The following is a 21,545-nucleotide window of genomic DNA, read 5'->3' on the forward strand; positions in this document are numbered from 1 at the left end:
TGGATGGGTGGGTAAAATGGCATTGGCTGGTCCAATTACCGGACAGCTGAGCGTTTTTCAAAATGAGACCCTCTGCTGGATAAGTGATATGGAAAATGGAAGGATGGATGATTACAGATTATGCCATACGACGAAGGTCTGCCTGAGGTTAGGTCAGTCGGAGAATCTACCCAAATGCAGGTTCTTGGTCTTTTTTTGCCATTTTTTAAATTACAGCAATGTTTGGGTCATGGTGTGCGGTGTGTTTGCATCAAAAGAACTCGGTTATTCAGATATGGAAACACGGAGCGAGATCAAGGAGTTTGTTAACTGGAGAAAGTTGCAGTAACAATCAAAGACAGTCAAGCGGACTTTATAGCCGCGGCTGGAGTGCATTTAAGTGCAGGTTTATTCACAGTTTTAAACCCTCCTGTATCAGTCTAATTTCTGCTGCCTATGACTTTGAAATGCCCAGATATGAGAGGGACCCTTTGAATTTAAGTCCCATTTGGAAGCAGCAGAAGGATTCGTTGATTAAAAAAGAAAAAAAAAGAAAACAGGAGTCTTACTGAAGTTTAGTACAAACTGGTGGATTTCTTCATAGTGCCTGTGGTCTGAAATTCAAATAGATCCTTACTGTGGAAATAGCATCTTTTCTGACAGCTTGGAAATGTTCTCCCACTCTCTGAAACACCTGGACATGGCTCTGAATTTTCAAACCAGGAAGACAAAGCTTTTAAGATGTGAAATGTCTTAGTAACAAGATGTCATTCTATCTATGTAAAAGTATGTGGGGATATATGTCTTTGTTATCCCTTACAATAACCACTGGATATCTTTCTCAAATCTTTAACGTCTCTGAATGATCACTCCTATTTTTTTTATTACAGTGGTAAACAACAATTTGAAAAGTAGATACCAGGGAATCCAGAAAATATGAGGTTAAATTAGATTAAGACCTTTGTTCCTGTATCCCATTCAGGGACGTCTGGCTTTTCATCAGCTCGCAGTCAGCGCTTCAAAATGCTACATCCTGCCTGCCACATCCACCTGACCCTCCTTTCTCCTTCCTGAAGTGACCCTGATGAGCTACGCCTGTTGCTTGTTGGCCCTTGTTAGTCTTTGTATTTAAGAACCTGTTGTCGCGTCAGGCTGGTCATTGACACCTACCTTTCTATTGCCTGTACCCTTCCCTATACCAACCTTCCAGTTTTTGACCCCTTGCAGTCCTGTTTTTTTTCCAGGCTCTGCTTAGTTTTTTTTTTTTTTAATAAAGCAACTTACGCCTGCCCACAAGTACCTCTTTCTGCAAGTTGCGACACAAAACCTATTATTCGTTTTCAGAGACAGCGGACACAGAAACAGAATTAGACTGTAGTTTCTAAAGCTGCAAAAAAAATTACAAACGTGGTGACAGTAATTTATGGACTTTTACCTCAAAAATATACAGCACACCGTGATCGCATTTTTCCACTTCCTCTTTCAATAAGAGGTCACTGTAATACTTTTTTGGAGCAGTCAGGGTAACACTGCAGACGGTCGAGCTGCTTTTCTCGTACCATGAGTTATTTCAAATGATGTTTACAGTTCCAGTCTTTGGGGCTTCAGAAACACCAATTACTGACAGAAACTAACTCCAGCTGTCAAGGCTGGCTGCCCGGGGCAGTTAAGAATCTCAGAGCAACTGTGTCGTGTTGGCTAGGCGAGGGGCCACATCCAATGCCAGACACATGAACTTATCGTTTCATGAGGAGCAATGAGATAAAGAGTTTTTCATTACCATTTGATAACGATTTTATGTAATTTAGGAGAAACAGGGCTGCAGTAGGGGGCATAGATACCCTGACAGACTCAGGGGGCCCAGCCCTTCATAGGGGCCCTTGAATACATAAAATTATTAAATTATATAATGGGGGGGGGGGGCGGCATGGTGGTGCAGTGGTTAGCACTGTCGCCTCACACCTCTGGGACCCGGGTTCGAGTCTCGCCTGGGTCACATGTGTGCGGAGTTTGCATGTTCTCCCCGTGTCGTCGTGGGGTTTCCTCCGGGTACTCCGGTTTCCCCCCACAGTCCAAAAACATGCTGAGGCTAATTGGAGTTGCTGAATTGCCCGTAGGTGTGCATGTGTGAGTGAATGGTGTGTGAGTGTGCCCTGCGATGGGCTGGCCCCCCATCCTGGGTTGTTCCCTGCCTCGTGCCCATTGATTCCGGGATAGGCTCCGGACCCCCCGCGACCCAATAGGATAAGCGGTTTGGAAAATGGATGGATGGATAATGGGGGGGCCAATGTGACAGTTTGTCAAAGGGCCGAGAATGCCCCCTTACGCCCCTGATAAGACGCATACCATACAGGCCTGAAAAGAATATGCATGAATTTAGCTGAATTTAAGGCTTCACCTTTGTTACAGATAAATTGTCCTTGAATGAACAGAAATTGTCATTGTGGGGTTTCCTCCAGGTACTCCGGTTTCCCCCCACAGTCCAAAGACATGCTGAGGCTAATTGGAGTTGCTAAATTGCCCATAGGTGTGCATGTGTGAGTGACTGGTGTGTGAATGTGCCCTGCGATGGGCTGGCCCCCCATCCTGGGTTGTTCCCTGCCTCGTGCCCATTGCTTCCGGGATAGGCTCTGGACCCCCCGCGACCCAGTAGGATAAGCGGTTTGGAAAATGGATGGATGGATGGATGGATGGATGAACAGAAATTCAGTAGGTATTCTGACCGGAGACAGTTTTCGTTAATGTGAGGAACTTTAGCCAATTATGTTCAGCGTAATTTTGCAAATTTGTGTAAGTGAAACTTGACTCGGCCCTGAGATTCAATGTAAGGGAGGTGGAGGTGGTATGCTGCTTTGTGTTAAGCCTGTGCTTTTTACTCCTGTACTGAAGTAAATGTTTGGGTTGAAGTAAATTCAAACTTGTAAGTTTCCTCCCCTTTTGGTTCACATGGGAATCAGGTAGTAATTAGACACCATTGTCCTAGAAGATTTAAAAAAATAATAATATTCATATGCAGGAGCTGTTTTGTTGTTGGGGTTCCACTCAGAAAGTCACTTCGTCCCACCCTCATTAGTCTAGTGACTGTTTGTGGCCAACAGGGGGCCCCCAGTACTCAAACATGATAAAATTTCTTTTTTAAAAGCAGTTGTTGCACGTTTAAATAGCTAGTCACCTATTTAGGGCTTCTCAACACATTAAGGTTCCATTTAAAAGTCGGTGTTACGGAATGAAATCGCTTATGTTGTTCCGGGGTCTCCAAGGCATTACTTCCTGCTGCTGGCGGAGGAGGTAGTATTATCCCCCACAAATCCACTTCTTAAAAAAGCGCATCTTTTTCAGGGCTCGGCTGAGAAATCGCAGTAAATCCAGTCTACTCGGCCGCTGAAGTGTCCCATGCCATCCATGCGTGCGAGCGGCAGCTGTGAATGCGTTACTAAATTGTTCATTACGTCTCCAATTACCCTTCTGATAACAACCCCAGTTCCCTGGACGGTTTGCGGGAATTCACATCTTCACTAATTAGAACTGTTACCGAGACAATTGCAATGGTGTAATTATTTTCTCGTTTTCACTATCTGAGTATTTGAACAAAAGAATCAGTACAGCGCACTGCATACCCAACATATGGGGAATATGTTGTACTGAAATTAAAATTTAATTCGGCGAGCAGGCATAGGATGTGACGTTTGCGCGAACGCCTATTCAGTGCATACTGCATTGCGGTCTTTCCGTGATTTTGGATGCAGATCTGTTCTTTCCATTACTGGCGTAACATATTAATTCTTTTCCATTTATTTTGTCAGCATCATGCTTTTTTCCCATTCATTACAAGAGTGACCGATGCTGACACTTGCGGCAATATGATGCAGGAATCCATTGAATCGTATTGCGTGCAATATGACCTGTGATCGAGGCCGTCAAATAGTCACATCGACCTTCAGTTGTGTAATTTATAACATCATTTGTGTTTATTGTTAATAGCCCTACTTGTTAAAAAAAAGTCTACATCCGATATGGACAGTACTTGCGACTAAATAAAGTTATGGTTAGGATTTTAAAATTTCACACCTCTGTTCCCTTGAGGACAGAAAATGAATCATACATATAAACACCCATCTTCAAACCCAGTTTCAAATCGCAAGCCGTGTGGTTAACCTGTATCACCGCGTCCGCAGTTCGCAAGGGCTATTATTTTTAACGACGTGGGTTTCGCCTTTCTGCCAGCCTATGATAATTTTGTCTGCACCTGGAGGGACTCGGGTGTCAGTCCGGCGGATTGCACGGCCCAGCGATCCAGGGGGGCACAATGTAATCAGCCCGGCTGGGATAGGACGCGATTAGTGCGGAAAAAACGTGCCTCTTAGACTCATTTATTGGCATTTACATAAAAATCACGGAATTGTGTCTGTGCAGATAGACTCACAAATTTTGCATTAGTTTTTTTTTATTCGTTTTTTTTATTGTTATTCAAGGCGCGTTATTGATGACATTTCGAGCGCAAGTATATCTAAGTGCGCGACAGTTGTTTCTTGGGCCGTAAGTTTTTGAATAACTCCTTAACCAAAACACAGCTTACTGCCCCTTGCCCTTCTATTGAATTTCCCCTTTGGGGCGTATTTTCATCACCGAAAAGGAAAGGCTTATTTCCAGATCTTACTCACATTTTGAGTTCATTCATCCCATCAGGAGACTGACAGGTGCCCGAGTTATTTCCCATAACTAGCCCGGAGGGGGCACCAGTGATCCGGACCCGGAGCTGGTAGAGTGGCAGTCCAGAAGGACGGTGGGAACGGAGGAGCTGCTCGGAGCCGTAATGCCGACTATCCGTCCTGTCCATCACCACCTTAAATCTTCACTTTGCTCCAGTAAAGCATAAAGCTGGATGGCACAATTATAATAATAAAGAAGCATGCAAGCATCGAAAGAGATTTCCATAAGGGCTTCTGTACATCTCTTAAATAAATTCTTTAAATTGCATCTTCTCACCAGGGGTTACCGATCACCCCTGAAACCCGAACATGAGCTAATGGATCCCACCGGAGAGATTCTGCATTTGCGGTTTGCATTTATCAGGTCCAAAGTCAGCTAAGCAACTTTACACCAAGGCTGCATTATCCGTTAGGCCTACTTTACATATGAAGGACGGGTCATTTTAAATGGACGAGACATATAGACGAGACATTAAGTTACTTGGATTAATTGAAAAACAGGGTCTTTGGAGTTAGATATTCTTAATACCAGACCTATCCAAACTGAATGAATCACACGCACGATTCAGTGGTCCAAATTCAATGGTGTCCATTGAATGGCCATGGGTGTCCAATCTTATCCGCAAAGGGCTGGTGTGTATGCGGGATTTCGCTGGAGCTCCTTAATTAGAGGACTGATTGGCTCAAGGGTCTTCACACCAGGGTTTGAACAGCTGACCTAAAGGTTACCCCGAAAACCTGCATACACACCGGCCCTTTGCGGATAAGATTGGACACCCTTGCCGTAGGCTATAAGCATGTAGCGCTAGAAGTAGTGGGGTCTGTTTCGTCAAAGAAAACATAGGGTTATGTTAACGATCTCACAGTGACTCAGAAGCGACTTTACGGTTATTTCTTCAAAAGACTACAGTTGTTAGCTGTTGATATAGCTACGGATGATATAAACGAATTTAAGTAAACTATTCATTCAGGCTTTCAGCACTCGCCATAATGCGCCTATCGGTATAGACCAATAACCTTTAATTCTTACATTCAAGAGCAAGCTTCAGCTAATGAAAGAGGGAAGACAGATACAGAAACCCATATACAGCTAGTAATACCAACCGGAGCGCTACAGATGTTTAATGACAACATGGGGTCTTTGACTGAAGGTCTCGTCGAAGTGTTCCCTCCGTAAACCTAATAACCGTGAGATACCCCACTGTTTAAAGGCCTTATTACTTTTCTAACGTTATTTCCTCCTTTCATCCTGTAACGTATTCCCGCAATGAAATTAAGTTAGGTAGCTGCGGACAGTTTGCAAGGAGAAGGCTGCAAGTACGCCCCCCCCCCCTTTTCCCCGCCGGCATTCACTAATAACTTATAACAGGACGGAACTAATTGCAAATTATACGGACACCGGTACATTAAATTGAAACGAAAGTACGCATAAGTCAATTAATCCTTCCACCGACCACGACAAGGACAGATCGAAACTTTGCATATATTCAACGACGGCTGCGCTTTTAGATCTCATTTCAAACGTGAATTAGTACATCAATACCAGGTTCTAGTAAACGACACAGGCATCACAGGAGATTCAAATTAATAAATCACTTGCATAATAAACTTTTTCCTCCTACCCCGAGTGTGTATTTCGGAAAGAGCGTAATTTGTGCTGCCGCACATCGTGTTAAAACGAATGAAGGTGCATAATAAATGCACACCTATAGGGGTGGGCGACCGCATTGTGACTGAGACGTCAGTGATTCACTGCTAGTAAACAGGGCACTGTCCATCCTGTTATACAAGCACAAAGACACACATACACACACACACTTGCACACATATACACACACCCCCGTACCGTTGTCTTTGGTTCCTTCCAGTGTCTGTGGCACCTCTGCACCGAATACAGATTTCCATACGCTTAACTGCGGACGCACCGAGAGGGGACAGTGTCAGCACAGGCGAGGGGAAGAACAGAACCGAATCGCAGCAGATGCGATCCTCGACACTCCGGCCCGGCTTCTCCCACGGTGCGATGGCGGGGTAAGACATTTCTGCCAACATCAGGAAAGTTGCATGCCCACGAAACCACTATAGACTCGTGGTTACTATGAACCCGCATTGTCAATTCGATGTATTAATTATAATGCATGCATTCAAGTTTAATTAGGATGCGCGTATCTGACATTACGGAAATTCACTTCGATCATGTTCAAGTTAGAAACTACATTTGTTTGCAGCAAAGAAATGTACATTGCTGTTTAAATGAATTACCAACAGAATCAATTTTGTATATGACTACTTGAGTCCTGCATGAATGACCTACTTAAAACGTATATGGTTAAACATTTTGGTACGAATAACTGTAAAGATGTAAACAGATTAAACATGTTGTGTGTCCTGAATGAGAGTTAGGTTCTTGGTTACCTGCACCGTAATAATTATTTTGATTTACAAACAAAGAAGTATTTAAGTATAATTCTGTACTTTTTAAAGGGATTTTAAAAAGTCTTTTCTTTGTGAAGAATTAACTTTGAACACATTTCTGATAATTCTATGATGTTCATGTGGTTAATTCTCCTGTGTGTGGGTATGTGTTTTTAAGTTTGTGTGTGGCTGTATATGTGTGTGGGTGCGAGTGACATTGATATGATAATTACAGTAGGCATCTGCAGAAGCTAGGAAGACAAAACAGATCCAGTCATAATTGTTTTGACCACTGAAAATAGAGCCTGGAGTGACTGTTGTCATTACGTTCTGCTGATTGCTTCGTTCCCGACAGCTGTGCCTGCACCATGCATGTGATTTTCCAGCATTAAGGCCAGCTGCAGTCCTCTTGTTCTTTGAAAATACAGATGAGCACTCCATCCCATGATTATTTTAATGCTTTTGTGGGATGTTGACGTTCATGGGCACATTGCACAGAGGGACCCAACGATGGCGGTGCGTAACACACTGTCGTCCGGCGTCTCCCAGGAAGCACAGGTGGCGCGTAAATTGGCAGGATGGCAGCGTACATCAAAGCGGTTTATTACGGACTGGTCTTCCGCGCAGACCTTTTTACGGCGGCCTTTTAGCAAAAAGCATAAGCCATCCAGCTGGGGTAGTTGGACTCGGCGAGGCTTTGTACCCCCCCCCCCCCCCCCCGGCAGTGCAGTTCTGTGCAGTTACCTGGCTTTCCAGAGCTGTTGAATCCATTTACAAGTGTGTAGAAGAAAAGGTCCACTTCGACCAGGCTGTGATTTGGGAGCTGGCCTGAGGGAAGGACTCGTCTTGGTGTGTGAGGTTTTGAGGCGCCCTTGAACTGGCCGCTGTTGACATCCCCCAGCCAAGGCAGGGGTTGAGGCTCAGTGACTAGCTACTCTCTTAGTCTCTTGTAATCAGCTGCCACCTACTTGAGCCTTAATGGTGTGACGTATACACTCCGGCGTTCCTCCTTCCCACACATAATTCCAGCTGGAGAGCAGCCGCCTGGAAGTCTGGCAGGTTCTCGAATAATTACTGCGGTCGGGGGAATACAACAGAGTGTTTGCCGTCGCTGTTCCCAAGCAAAGGAGGAGTAAGTAGTGCTTCAGGTGATGGCGGGGACACTAAAATAAACCGGTTAGAGGGTGTGAACTGGACGCCGATTTGGGCTCCTTCACAGAAGGTTGCTGGCTCAAATCCCTGTAGAGCTTTCCATTTGTTGTAACCTCCTGGGCTATGCGTGGCCTGATTGGCTGTAGAAATACCAAGCTGTAGAGACTGAGTAGAGTGTAGACAAATAAGACGCTCGGACGGAGCTCTTAGCATGACATGCATTCAGGCACAAGCTTGCTTCCCTAACCATTAGCCCACCACTGCGAGGTAACAATAGAACAACTGAGGTTACTTATTTGAAAATCTGCTCTTGGAATCAGTGATCCAATCTGCGATCTGTTCTGGGATTTCCCAGCCACGAGAGGGAGGCAATATGCCAGAAGCAGGCAGAAGCTGAAATCCAAAAGCTTGTCAGAATCTGGCAGGTGAAACAAACTTTGTGATGAAATTCGAAAGTCACAACAAGAACAGGTCAGACAACAAACAAATGAGCAGAAAGAGAGAAGGATCAGTAGTGGCAACCATTGCACTCAATACCTCGCAAGGGTTCGAAGGAAGTGAATCTATATATGTGCTCATTAATTAGAAACAGGTGATCTCTATATTGAGGTGAGGCAGAGCACAGGAGAGCTGACCTGGACTGCACCGACTAATCAGCAATCTGCCCTGTTTGCTAGTTGCTCAATAAATTGCTCTAGTCCAACCCTGTCTATAGATTCCTTGTTCTGTATTTTGCTCTGCTCAGAGGTTCTTCGATCCATAGTTTTCTCTGGTACAGCACTGTGTCCAGGTTCCTGGATCACCACCACTGTGACCGTGAGACTTGAAGTCCACCCCAGAAACTTATCCAAAGATACAGTGAAATGGCGGATGAACATAAGCTGGAATGAAACTCTTGATCAAAGGAGAGCATAATACAAAATTGACAGTTATCTTTCAAAAGTGTCTCCAGGCCAGTTGGCAGATAATCGACTCCCCGCTGAAATCCAGAGACAACGGAACTAACACATCTTGGGGCAACAACAAAAATCACAATCAATAAGTTACAAGGATTTTGTTTTAGACAATACCCCTAACAATGCGCAGTCTCCAAGCAACAACCTACTTGATTCTAGTCAACATTTCCTCAACTCTGTAGCACAGATTCTTCCCAATAGAGTCCAGCTGGCCAATTGAATCCTGCTTCACCTCCAAGAAGAGCTTCAAAGTGTCACAGGTGCTGTCTGAGCCAACGGTTAAGCGATTCTACTACCAGGCCTGCAAAATAAATAGGAAAGGCTGTTTCATACAGAGGACCCAATCTGTAGCGGGGTTCAAGCTGTGTGTAGTCCAAGTTTTCCTGGGCGATATCACTGCATGTTATACAAAGCACCTTAACTAGCCAACGTTGCGACAAATTCTCCCATGTTCGTTTGACAGTCTACACTGCTGTTAAAAAAAGGAATTTTGATATGTTTCTATTTGACGAGGCAGCTGCTGTATTCAATAAATAACTGACATCTCACGTGTCATGAAGAAAAGAGCTACTCCTACAGCTGTATTATTTAATGTTCGCCTATTCTGAGCCAAACAGAAGGTCATGTCATTTGATTTATCTGCTAGCTGCTGACACGTACATTAAGGAGTGTTACACAGCCACAGTCACAGCATTATATAACCTGCCTGCCATCGAAACATCCACAACGATGGATTTCTCGTCATCTTATTGGAAGTTTCTCGTGTCTGAAAGTTCGTAATTACGTTATTTGTGACCTTTCTCACTCCTTTCGACTTGGCCGTGGCACAGGAAACATTGATTTATGTTCGTGGATGCGGCCACTGATCATCGTCAGATGCCGAAGGGATGCGGGAAAGAAAAAAGCGGTTCTCGACAAGGGATTTCAAGTAGGATAGTAGGAAGGTAATCATCGGTTAAAGTGGTTACCATTCGGCTTGCAGAGTGGCACCAGAATTACAGGTAATTTATACTCAAGACATTAGTTCTTCTGAACCATTTCTCATAAATTACAACATAACGGCAACTTAAAGGGTGCGCTGTGCTGAAATGGAAATGTTGGCCATCCGTGAAATCCCCCAACACATTGCGTATCTTAGATAATCATATGGTGCCTTAATGTGTCGATACCAACAGGTGAGCCTCTGTCACATTTTTCCTTGTTAATGAAATCTGAGATTCACCATAAACAGCATGAATAAAATACAGTAGCTTCAGAATTTGCAGTAAATCATCTTCTAGAATTTCCCTTCCATAATCACTCGCCCATTTACAGAGTAAGAAAATAAAAGTTTCTAAAGCAGTATTATACATAGTAAAATAAGATGAAAAACTATTGTGCCGTGATAAGACATACAGGAAAAATAATGAGCTTAAACAGGGATGAATTTAAGAAGCTTTAAAATATATATTTAATAGTTTGGGCACCACAGCGACTGCATGACCATGTAAGGGCGAAGCACTGGTCATGAATATTTATGACCTCATCTTAGTGGGTGGGATTCCCAAGAGTCATTGTTCAGGGATGATGCTGCCAAATATTGTGGTGTCTCAGGGAGCCTGATTTGTGGAAGGTCGCCATTCTGGAGGGACAGGAGAAGATCTGGCTCTGAAGCCTTACATTCAGGTCACTGAAGATCGGTGTGAATGTCAGACATGTGGGTGCCAAGCTGGTATATTGGGTAGCCCTGTACCCTCACACCCCCAATGGGAGATGGATGAATCTAAGACAAGTATGTAGATAGAGGTAAGGAGCGGGTGCTAATTACAGCGCTTTGCCTCACCCACCACAGGACAAACCACCTGAGGGATGAGAACCTCAGTGCAGCCATGCGGTGGGTGATACCTCAGCACCACATCTGGAACAGTGCGAGATCTTTTCTTCAGTGTGAATGCCAATCCTGCTACCAACACCCAAATTTAGGAGGACCTCCCTGGAGGGCTGGATGTAGATTAACGTTGTACTCAATCAATTGCAAGTTAAAGGCCCAATGGAGTAGGATCACTTCTGGCATTCACGGGATTCGTACCAGCAACCTTTTGATTGCTAACGCAGATCCCCAGCCTCAGGGGCACCACTCCACCCACAATGAAGCAATCAATAAAACTCAGTTTTTCAGAAATTTACTGGGATTTTTATGAGGAAAAAGCTGGAATATGTTGACTGTGCTGAGTATGAAGAATGTGTGAACACCTTCGTTGCAATCTGTCAATTTTTCATAACTGCTTGGAGAAATTTATTTTTGTTTTTCTTTCTCTCTCTTTGGTCTCCTAGGGATCACTTATAGATATTTATTTTCATATCTTTCTATAGTTTTACTTAAGAATTCAAGTTTGTAATTCCCATGCAAGGCACTATAATCCTGCAATAGTGTTCCAGTGTTTGGCACCAGACCCGTAATCCCATTTTTGTTCTGTTGTCTGTTACAGGGTCAAACCGTCAAAGGAGATTTGGTTCTGTCAGGGCTTGTACACTTTTGTAGCCAGGAACGAGTCAAACATCTGACTGAAAGGATGGCATATCTCAACCTGACCAGCTCAGCCAATCACAGCTCAAAGGAGACAGAAAACTTTTACCGGCCGTTTTCGGTGTTCAGCGTGCTGACACTAACTCTGCTGGCCATGTTGGTGGCGGCCACCTTTGTGTGGAACGTGCTGGTGCTCGTGACCATCCTGCGGGTGCGCACTTTCCACCGCGTGCCCCACAACCTGGTAGCCTCCATGGCGGTGTCGGACGTCATGGTGGCTGCCCTGGTCATGCCACTCAGTCTGGTCCATGAGCTGAACGGTCGTCGTTGGGCACTGGGCCGTGCCCTCTGCCAGCTCTGGGTCTCGTTTGACGTCCTCTGTTGCACAGCCAGCATCTGGAATGTGACTGCCATCGCCCTGGACCGCTACTGGTCCATCACCCGGCACCTGGAGTACACACTGAAGACCAGGAAGAGGATCTCCAATGTGATGATTGCCCTCACCTGGCTTCTCTCAGCAGTCATCTCCTTGTCGCCACTTATCGGCTGGGGAGAGACCTATTCGGAGGAGCTCATGGAGTGTCAGGTCAGCCAGGACCCCTCCTACACAATCTTCTCCACATTTGGGGCCTTCTACCTGCCCCTCTGCGTGGTGTTGTTCGTCTACTGGAAGATCTACAAGGCTGCGAAGTTCCGCATCGGGTCCCGGAAGACAAACACCATCACACCTATGGCTGAAGTCATTGAGGTATGGCAGGTTTGAATTTCCCCCATAAATTTGGCCAATTTCAAACAGCTGTGATTTTCACAGCAAACCATACATCCATCAATCCATCCATCTTGTAGAGATGCTGTTTTTTATTACAGGTGTCTGTGTAGATGGAAAGGGCTTATCCAGCTGAATCAATGGCTGATATTGTGGACATGGAGAGACTCGTAGTATGGTGTAGAGACTGGAAATGAGGGGTAGAGTATAGGGGGAAGGGATGGGTTAAACTTCAGTAACAGTAATGTTGGAGGAGAGGGTCGCAATGGAGTGGTTGGTGATACAAAAATAGCCGAAGATTTGCGGGGCCGTTTAGGGGGTGAAAATCCCATGACTGTGTAACTATTTGCCAAAAGCATGGGCATGGATTTTCTGAATCAGAGGCTGGTATTCTCGGTCACAGGTTTCAGGTAGGTAACAAGTAAATCAAAGGCAGGTATTCACAGTGACAGGTGAATCAGAGGCAGGTACTCACGATCCCAGGTGAATCGGAGGCAGTTGCTCACAGTCAGAGGTGAATTAGAGGCAGGTATTCACAGTCACAGGTGAATCACAGGCAGGTATTCACAGTCACAGGTGAATCAGAGGCAGGTATTCAGTCACAGGTAAATTAGAGGCAGGTATTCACAGTCATAGGTGAATTAGAGGCAGGTATTCACAGTCATAGGCGAATTAGATCCAGGTATTCACAGGCACAGGTTTACTGCAACGGCTACTCATAAATTAAATATTTAGCATCATTCATTTATATTCTGCGTAACTATAACCTGTTGTCAGCATTTATTTAAAAAAAAAAACATCTGTGATGATGAGCCTTGTGTTCTACAAACAAAGTAGGGGATGATTAGATAATGGTAGCTAGATAGCTAGCCAAGACAAACTCAGTTTTCCTTATAAGAGTGTACTCCACAAAGCAAGTTTGCTGGATAACTTCTACAAAATATTTTGACGAGAAAACCGATCCCTGGCCACATATCAATGTCCATGGTCCACTGGTCCTTTAGTAAGTTGCGCGGATGGATCCCTGTTGAGTTCACCTGCCTTTGATTGAAGTAAATAGTAATTTGTTTAGCAGTTTTGATGACAAACAATCCGTGCTGCAGCATGTTTTGCCACTGAGGGGGCATGTTCTGGCGGGAAAGTAACATCAATGCATACCCTCACTCACAGGTGATTTAGAAACAGGTACTTACAGTCACAGGTAGTGCTGAGCATAGTTTATCTCTCAATATGGTATCAGTGTTACCCATCTGATATATCAGTTCTCTGAATGTTTAAAGCCCCATGCTGGAAGTTTCAGACATGTTTTCTATTTCTTCAACAAAAAGCTAGTGGGGGAGGGTAGGGGGCTAGCACCCCTTATTTCCACATGAGTGCATCCTGAAGAACAGTCTTGGCTGTCCCGGTGTTAGCCCTGCATCGCAGGTCATTAAAAACATCTGCCTCGCCTCAGCAGGCACCTGAGCTCAGCGGTTTGAGAGATGAGCTGTCCCCACAAATCAATATCACCAAGCCAGGCGGAGGCCTTGCTGACAGGAGAGTGTGCTTCGCAAATGAAGTTAAAATTAGCATGTCACCATCTTTTATTGTCGCCGCATTATTAGTTAAAGTTAACCTGTTAGTACAGTTTGTAAAAAATCGGCTTGCTGTGCTGCTGCGACGCACATGAACCGCATACATGAAATGCTGTGAATATTTCCCTCTTTCAACAGACTTATTTATTCCTGTACATGTTTATTCCTTGTATCTTGTTATTTCATGTTTGCGCATAGAATGTGAAAATATTGACTCGTGGGAAGCATTCAGATGTGAAGTCGAAGCAGTTACATTTAAGCCAAGAAACGGGTCCGTGGTACAAAAGGAAATTTTACCTGGAAATATGTGTGCAGAAGCTGTCAGACACACGGGGAAAATGTTTTTGGATCTTGTGATGTTCTCTAGTCACCTTGGGGCTGGCAAGACGGAACCCAAGTTGCCAAATTAGAGTAGATTTTGATGTAGTGAATCTGATATTACCATGGTAATTAATTCTTATCTGTGGTGTTTTTTTTTCCCTTACCGAATACTAGAATAGCCGTTAAGCATAAAAAAACACAGCTTATTGATTTTTTATTAGTCATGTACTTTTGCTAATCTTTTTCGACAGGATGTTACATTAAACAGGTGATGTTGTACAGCCATTCCCATGACAGCTGATCCAAACACTACATAGAGATGTAGCAACTGAAGTGCTGACATCAAAGCCAGGGTCTTTAAGAGGTGAGAACTGGAGAGCAGAGGAGGAGGAGAGTTAGCAGGAACTCCTGAGCTGAGTATTGGAGGAAGTTCTGTTTGGGCTTCCAGGACCATCCCCCAGCCACGTGCAAGTCGAGCAAGTCAGAAATCAGCTTGTCTTGTCAGACCTGAAGCACTGTGCAGATATTTCACTCTACTGAGAGTTCACTACCTACGTTTATGGAATTCATAACAGCGAGTGCAGGATTTTTCTTTTTGCAGTAAGAGACATTTCTAACAGGAACCTCTATCATCTGTCCAGCTTCCAACTGCTTTTCAAGTACAGAGTCACTTTGAGCCTGGAGCCTATCCCCGGAAGCACAGGGCACCGCTGGCTGGGATAACAATACGTTACAGGACAGACTCACACATGTTTTTATGCATATCTTTGTGGGGGCCATTGATTCACTCACACACATGCATACATACATATGAATTGAATTTTGAATTTAGTGATTAATTGTCATTGTTGACACACCACAGCAGACAATGCACAACAACAGAATGTGTTCTTGGCATTTAACCCTTATGTGACAATGTGACATAGCAGGGGGCAGCTAATTCAGCGTCCGGTGAGCATTTGGTTAACCATTAAGCCACCACTGCCCATAAAAGCACACACTCATGCAGTTCATATATTCTTGTCATTGTGGGGACTATCCATTCATTTCTAAAGGCATAACCATAATCCTAACTAAGATAACCCTAACCCCTACCCAGCCCTAACCACAAGTAACCAAACAAAATACAAGACTTTTGGCTATTTTTTTTATTATATTCACACATTTTTATAAAATTGAGTTTTATATAGTGGGGATCTGAAAAATATTCCCACAAGCTGCAAAGTCACATTTGGTCCCCACAATGTGCAAACACTCACCCATGCATGCATATACATATAGACACACACAACTTTTAAAATGCTTGGCACTGACTAGATCTTCCTAGAACTGGCTTTCTGAGTAGAGTGTTTCCTCCAGGGTCCAGTTTGATGCCTGTTTGTATGGCCAGACAGTTTGCAGGATGTAAAGCATCTGTCTTCTGGCTTGACCTTCTGTGAACTGGCTGACAGCTCAGATGAGCACTGACCGCACTATAACATCATCCTTGCCCACATCAGGCTGTCGCAACAACGCATGGCCGCGGGGGCTGCACAGAGACGCCAAAATTGAAATTCACCGTTACTCTCTGTGTTCGTTTTCTACTGATTCAGCATCGATGGTGGGAGAGAACTAACAGCACTCAATATATATTCCATAAATTACTGGGTTTACATCTTTTACATATTTTTATGCTAATTTCATGCATTCCCAGTTTACTTGCATGTATACAATGACTTATATGCTAATATACATCTAGCAGCTATATCCATAACCAAAGAACTTTGTGAGAATGTTATGTATAGCAGTATAAGGAGCTGATTTCAGCGCTCTGCAAGGGTTTCTCAGAAAACCAGTGATCCTATACTTACACAGAGTATATGGCCTTCACACTGTAACTTGGTTAAGTTAAAGAGGCTGCATCTCTGTCCAGCAGGACTGTACATAGGGTAGTAGGAGGATAGGGCAGAAGATGCAGGCAGTGAGCCAGATTGATCGGTATTCAGATGCTTTTGAATGGTGGTATATCACTGACCCCAAATGGAAGGATGGCGTCCTACAACTTAAAGCCATCCAGGCATACAAATGTACTGAGACTGAGGAAGAAAGGGGCGGATTTTGCCAGGGGTGAGATGTGTATTCATTAGACAAGTTGGGTGCACTTTTCAGCCCAATTGGGATTCAACTGTATTTGAAATGCAAGAGAATAGGAAAATCATGTGTCCTTTTGCGGACTGGATGAAGACCTTGGATTGTATTGTCTCTGTGGTGTTTTTTCGTCCAGGTGAAAGAGGCTGGCCGCCAGCCGCAGATGGCGTTCACGGTCCGCCACGCAACGGTCACCTTCCAGACGGACGGTGACACGTGGCGGGAGCAGAAGGAGAGGCGGGCGGCGCTGATGGTGGGCATCCTCATCGGGGTCTTCGTGCTCTGCTGGATTCCCTTCTTCATCACAGAGCTCATCCAGCCCCTGTGTTCCTGCGCCGTCCCTCCCATCTGGAAGAGCGTATTCCTCTGGCTTGGCTACTCCAACTCCTTCTTCAACCCGTTGATCTACACTGCTTTCAACAAGAACTACAATAACGCCTTCAGGAACCTTTTCTCCCGCCAGCGTTGATGAGCATGGGGACAAAAAAACACCCCCAACACACACACAAATATATGCTGTGTTAAGCGCCCGTAAAAGTGACATTTCGTACATATCTGAAGCGACTAATGAATCTCTTCTTTAGCTGACATCACACCCTGCCTTGCTGAGATCTTCTTATTGTCATCCTTCTTTCAACCTTACCGGAACACCGTTGAAGCCAACGCTGTCCCAGCAAAGTCTGTTTGTCTTGTTTAAAAGAAATGCATGTAAAATAACGAAATACCCAGCTGCTCATGTTACCGGAGTCGATGTGAAAGAACATGTCAATTAAATGCAGAGAGCTGGCGCTGTTGTGCGAAGAGACCCTTGGGGTCGGACAAGTGTTAACGAAGCAGGGGAAGTTCATAATGGCCGGTCCTCTGGATCTGTTGTCAGATCGTTCCCCTCATTGACTGAGTCAAACCTGCCCTTGGCCTGCCAATTACCCGCTTCCCCCTCCAGTAGCTTTTAAAGCCTGCGGGTGCATGACAGCAGGGGGCTGGATGGGCCCAGACAGGCTCGGGGAAGTGCCAGAATGGGGGGGAGGGGAGCAAGGTGCTCTGTGTGTGCAGAGAGGTAGGGAACTCCATCCATCACACCTTACCTTCACTGGAAGGGGGGAGGGGTCTCCCTAAAGGCTGAGGTATGAGAACAATGAACTTCTCCTCCCCCTCCACCCCGTTTGTGGAAAAGACCCATGTCATACCACCGCTATGTGTGCTCCTACAGGAAAACCGCCAGATGAAGGCGTCAGTTGCAGCATGACCCCCGCCGGACACATGCCGGTCACTGTTTTGCATGTGTTGCATTAAACATGCATGTTCTGTTGCAATGTCGAGGCATCTCCAGTGGAGGGAATATCTAGACAATGGCAGATCACTTTGTGTTTGTTGTAATTTTGCTGGATTCCTGTCAAACTTGTACCTACATTTTGTTTTAACAGATTTTTTTTTCAGTCAGCAATGTTTAAGTCGCACCTTCGGTGAAATAGACCAATCAAAAGTTTGTACTGGGGTTTCCTTTAGCATAACCAGTCAACCAGTCATTATTTGTGGATAACACCGGTTACCCTTGTTGATGCCCATTAAACGGACGTCTCCTGGCAAGAAAGATGTCGCTCGTTAAGGAACACTCCTACGTTCAGACACTGATGTACCGCAAAATCTCAGATTTTCTAAGAAGAATGTAAAGTGAAAAAAGGCTGAAGTGTGTATGTATGAAGGTATATGAGTTATTTGGTTGTTCAGTGGAACATTTTGCAGTGTTGGATCGGAGCTCACCGAACGTACAGATGTATTAATAATATTTTGAAACTACAGCAGAGCTTGGTGTACGTAGCTCACTGTGAATTTCGTTTCCTGTGGCAGAAACTTTAATTCAGAGGCCTTTACAGGAGTCCAAAAGAGCGGGATAAAACCTGGAATTAGCACTTCCTTGGTTATGCACTCTGCCAATTCAGTGGCTGCTTTGTTCACGCTTCAGTGGTTACATTTCTGCCACATCTGGCTGGTCTTTAATGGATGAATGGCTCGCCTGAGAAATTGAATTATAAATGTGCTGTAACGACGGGGCTTTGTTTGCGTTGCTCAAAGCATCAACGGGATGTTATTTGCCGACCTTGTTTGGTGCAAGCTTTTATTCCAATTATTTTGTGTGTGATAATGATTTCGCACAAGCATTTTTTTTTTCACGAAAGCGAGCCGTACGATAACAGCTTCCAAGCTGACCCCTGAAGTGTCATTTAACTTTTGCCTCAGTCTCCTTTGGAAGTGGAGATGAGAACTTGTTTACTGTTTTATAGTTCAAACGTTTTCCCCTTTACCCCCAGGCTGATGATGCCATATATAATATGAACGCCTACACAAGATAGATATTTATATTTAAAGGAGTTTATACGTGGTATCTTCTACACACATTAGGGTTATTTTGCCTTTGAACCAGAAGATTTGGGCCTGTTTTCAGTTCCTTAAACTTAAACTCTATAATGAACAGTTACTATAACATGAGTTTACCAGGAACCTTTTTTTTGCACGTTACAGTGTATAGTAGGGATGGCACCGAAATGAAATTTTTGGCCGAAACACTTCGCCAAAAACCGAAACCCTGAAAGAAACTATTATGCCAATTTTTTATTATGCCATTGTTGTTATGGCTGGGACTAAAGTGCATAAATTAATATTCATCCTTCAAAGAATAAATCAGTTACAAAACTATGAAAATATTTTTTAGCACTGACTACTGACATTTGAACAATGCACAATTTAAAATCAAAATAAAATTCTAAATAAAATGTTTTACTTGCTCCCACTCCTGAATAGCCTACAGGCCTATAACTGACTGCTGAAAGATTGTAAAATTAAATATCTTCTCTCTCAAAACACATTCTCTATAGGACTGCTACAACAAAGTGCATTCGGAACGCGTGCTTTAAAAACTCCTGAAAGATATAAGAATATTTTCTCTGTAGGCCTACAACAAAATAGTGCATTATCTTAACTATAGGCCTTCAACAACAACAAATGTACCAGGAATTACATACTAATGTGCAAAGTGGATAAATCCAAAACAAATACGTAAACATTGGATCAGAATTCTTTTGCAGCTTGAAATCTGTCTCGATCCATTTAAAGTTATACTGAGCATACTGGTGAAGCTGACGTCTGAGCTCCGTATGTCTGTCGTAAAGCTGATGGCTAAAATATCTGCAGCTATAAGCTAAACACACGTCTGAGAAATGCCATCTACTTGCCATGGCATAACGGGACTGAATGTGCTCGATAAGCCTACGAAATCCAATGTCCTTTACGACAGAGAACAGTTGATCATCTAAGGCAGTGAATTCCATTATCTTCTGTGTAATGCTCTCAGCCTTGGAACAATCACTGGGAAGCTTTCTTGCCTTTTCGAAAACGTTCGCCACAGAGGGAGAGGATGTGCTGGAAGGAAATTTCCTCTTCTGTGCCGCATTCGTCTCATAATCAGCATGGCGATCGGGATATTTTGATTTCATATGATAAATTAATCCCGACGCTGAGAAAGTCTTCGCAGATCCACCCCCCTCTTGAATCTTCAGCATTACGTGCTTTACGAACTGCTATCCATGGGTTTTTCTCTGATATTTCAAAATACGCCTGCATGGCAGACATGTTGGTTCTAATCCAGTCAGGTGTGTTCTGGTTGCAGTTTTTCTTGCGTCATCAGAACATCCTGTTTCGCACATGTTTAAGTCTTTCGGCTGAAAACCAAAAATGCATTTTTTGGCCGCTGTAGGCTGAAAATTTTCGGAACATCCCTAGTGTATAAATGAAGTCTTTTAAGTTTGATGACTCCTCTAACCTACCTGATTTGTATGTGGCTGGTGATGTCCAGTCTACACCTGGTAGATTGTGCACTGGAATAGTTGGTGAGCTGTTCTCTATATATCCTGTTGGGCTGCTTTATTAGCTGATGGTTTCCATTGACACCAAGCAGTTCTGGTTTCTACTCAGTGAGCCTTGGTTCTCCTAGACTTGGTTCCTGCTGGGTGTGGACAGTTCCATCTCCAGACCATTGTTTCTCACCCCATTCCTTAGGGAGACCCAGACATTATTCCTCCCTCCCAGCTCCCAACAAACATGTACCAGGTACTCAGTGTTCTTGATTGCTTGAGTGTTTGGTTCAGGTGTTCTGGCAAAAAAACAGTGTGGACTGTCTGCGGGTCCTTGAAGACTGGGTTGAGAAACACTGGCTAAGGCTTCTGTGTCAGTGACGTACACTTCTTCCCCAGGTAACAGTAGCCACAGATACTTCACCCTGTGTTTTATGTTGAACTTGCCACCTCTTCTCTGTTTCTTTCACCAGTAGTGCTCCGTGGTCAGCAGGGCCCAAGAGTTCTAAGAAATAGGGAACAGTTGCATGCCATGTGTGCACCATAAGCAAACTGCGCTGTATTTATTCCAGAGAGGTGTAGCTGTATAATCGAACAATGCATGGTGGTAGGGAGTGGCCTCAAATAGCTCTTTCAATGCCCCCCTCCCCACTGTAACTCTGTGGAAACTACTAGTCTACTAGTGTCCTGCTTCAATCCATTTTCAGCCATGAAGACTGTACAAACGTGTAGCCAGTTGTCAGAGTTTGAGGAACGCCATGACGCAAGAAGACGGACTTCAGGTGGACAACAACATCTGTTAGAGTGAGATTTGCTGTCTCCATATATCTCTAAAACTAATGAACAACAAGCAAGTATGTACTGCTGTTTGTCACGGTCAGGCCCCAGTTTCTCTCAGCGTCTTAGTTGGAATTAGAGACTAGACATTTGTTCTCTCTGTGATGGAGTTTCTCGATTTTTGGACTCATTCGATGAGTTGATGAGTCAGTGAATCTTCTTGGACTTTAGGTTACCAACACCTTGTATTCCTCAGCTTGGTTGTAGATGTATTCATTTAATGATACCCAGTGGGGCCAGTTTTTTTCCGTGGTCCTTGGTGCCCCTGGATCAGGTAAGAATGAAAGGTAACACATACAATAAATCATCCCCCTGGACTTTTCCATCAGTGAACCACACCTCTTCCCCAGTCCCA

The 21,545-nt window shown here is 44.2% G+C and overlaps 1 protein-coding gene across 1 annotated transcript; it reads left to right on the forward strand.

The window, feature by feature from the left end:
- The first annotated feature begins 6,616 nt into the window (after positions 1-6,616).
- LOC125740246 (5-hydroxytryptamine receptor 5A-like) lies at positions 6,617-18,202 on the forward strand. The gene is made up of 3 exons (XM_049011148.1): positions 6,617-6,719; positions 11,680-12,465; positions 16,642-18,202. The coding sequence occupies exons 2-3, from the start codon at positions 11,764-11,766 to the stop codon at positions 16,972-16,974; spliced, it is 1,035 nt and encodes a 344-aa protein (XP_048867105.1). The 5' UTR covers positions 6,617-6,719; positions 11,680-11,763; the 3' UTR covers positions 16,975-18,202.
- The last annotated feature ends 3,343 nt before the right edge of the window (positions 18,203-21,545 follow it).

Source organism: Brienomyrus brachyistius, chromosome 4, assembly GCF_023856365.1.
Source record: "Brienomyrus brachyistius isolate T26 chromosome 4, BBRACH_0.4, whole genome shotgun sequence".
In the NCBI taxonomy this organism is placed as follows: Eukaryota; Metazoa; Chordata; class Actinopteri; order Osteoglossiformes; family Mormyridae; genus Brienomyrus; species Brienomyrus brachyistius.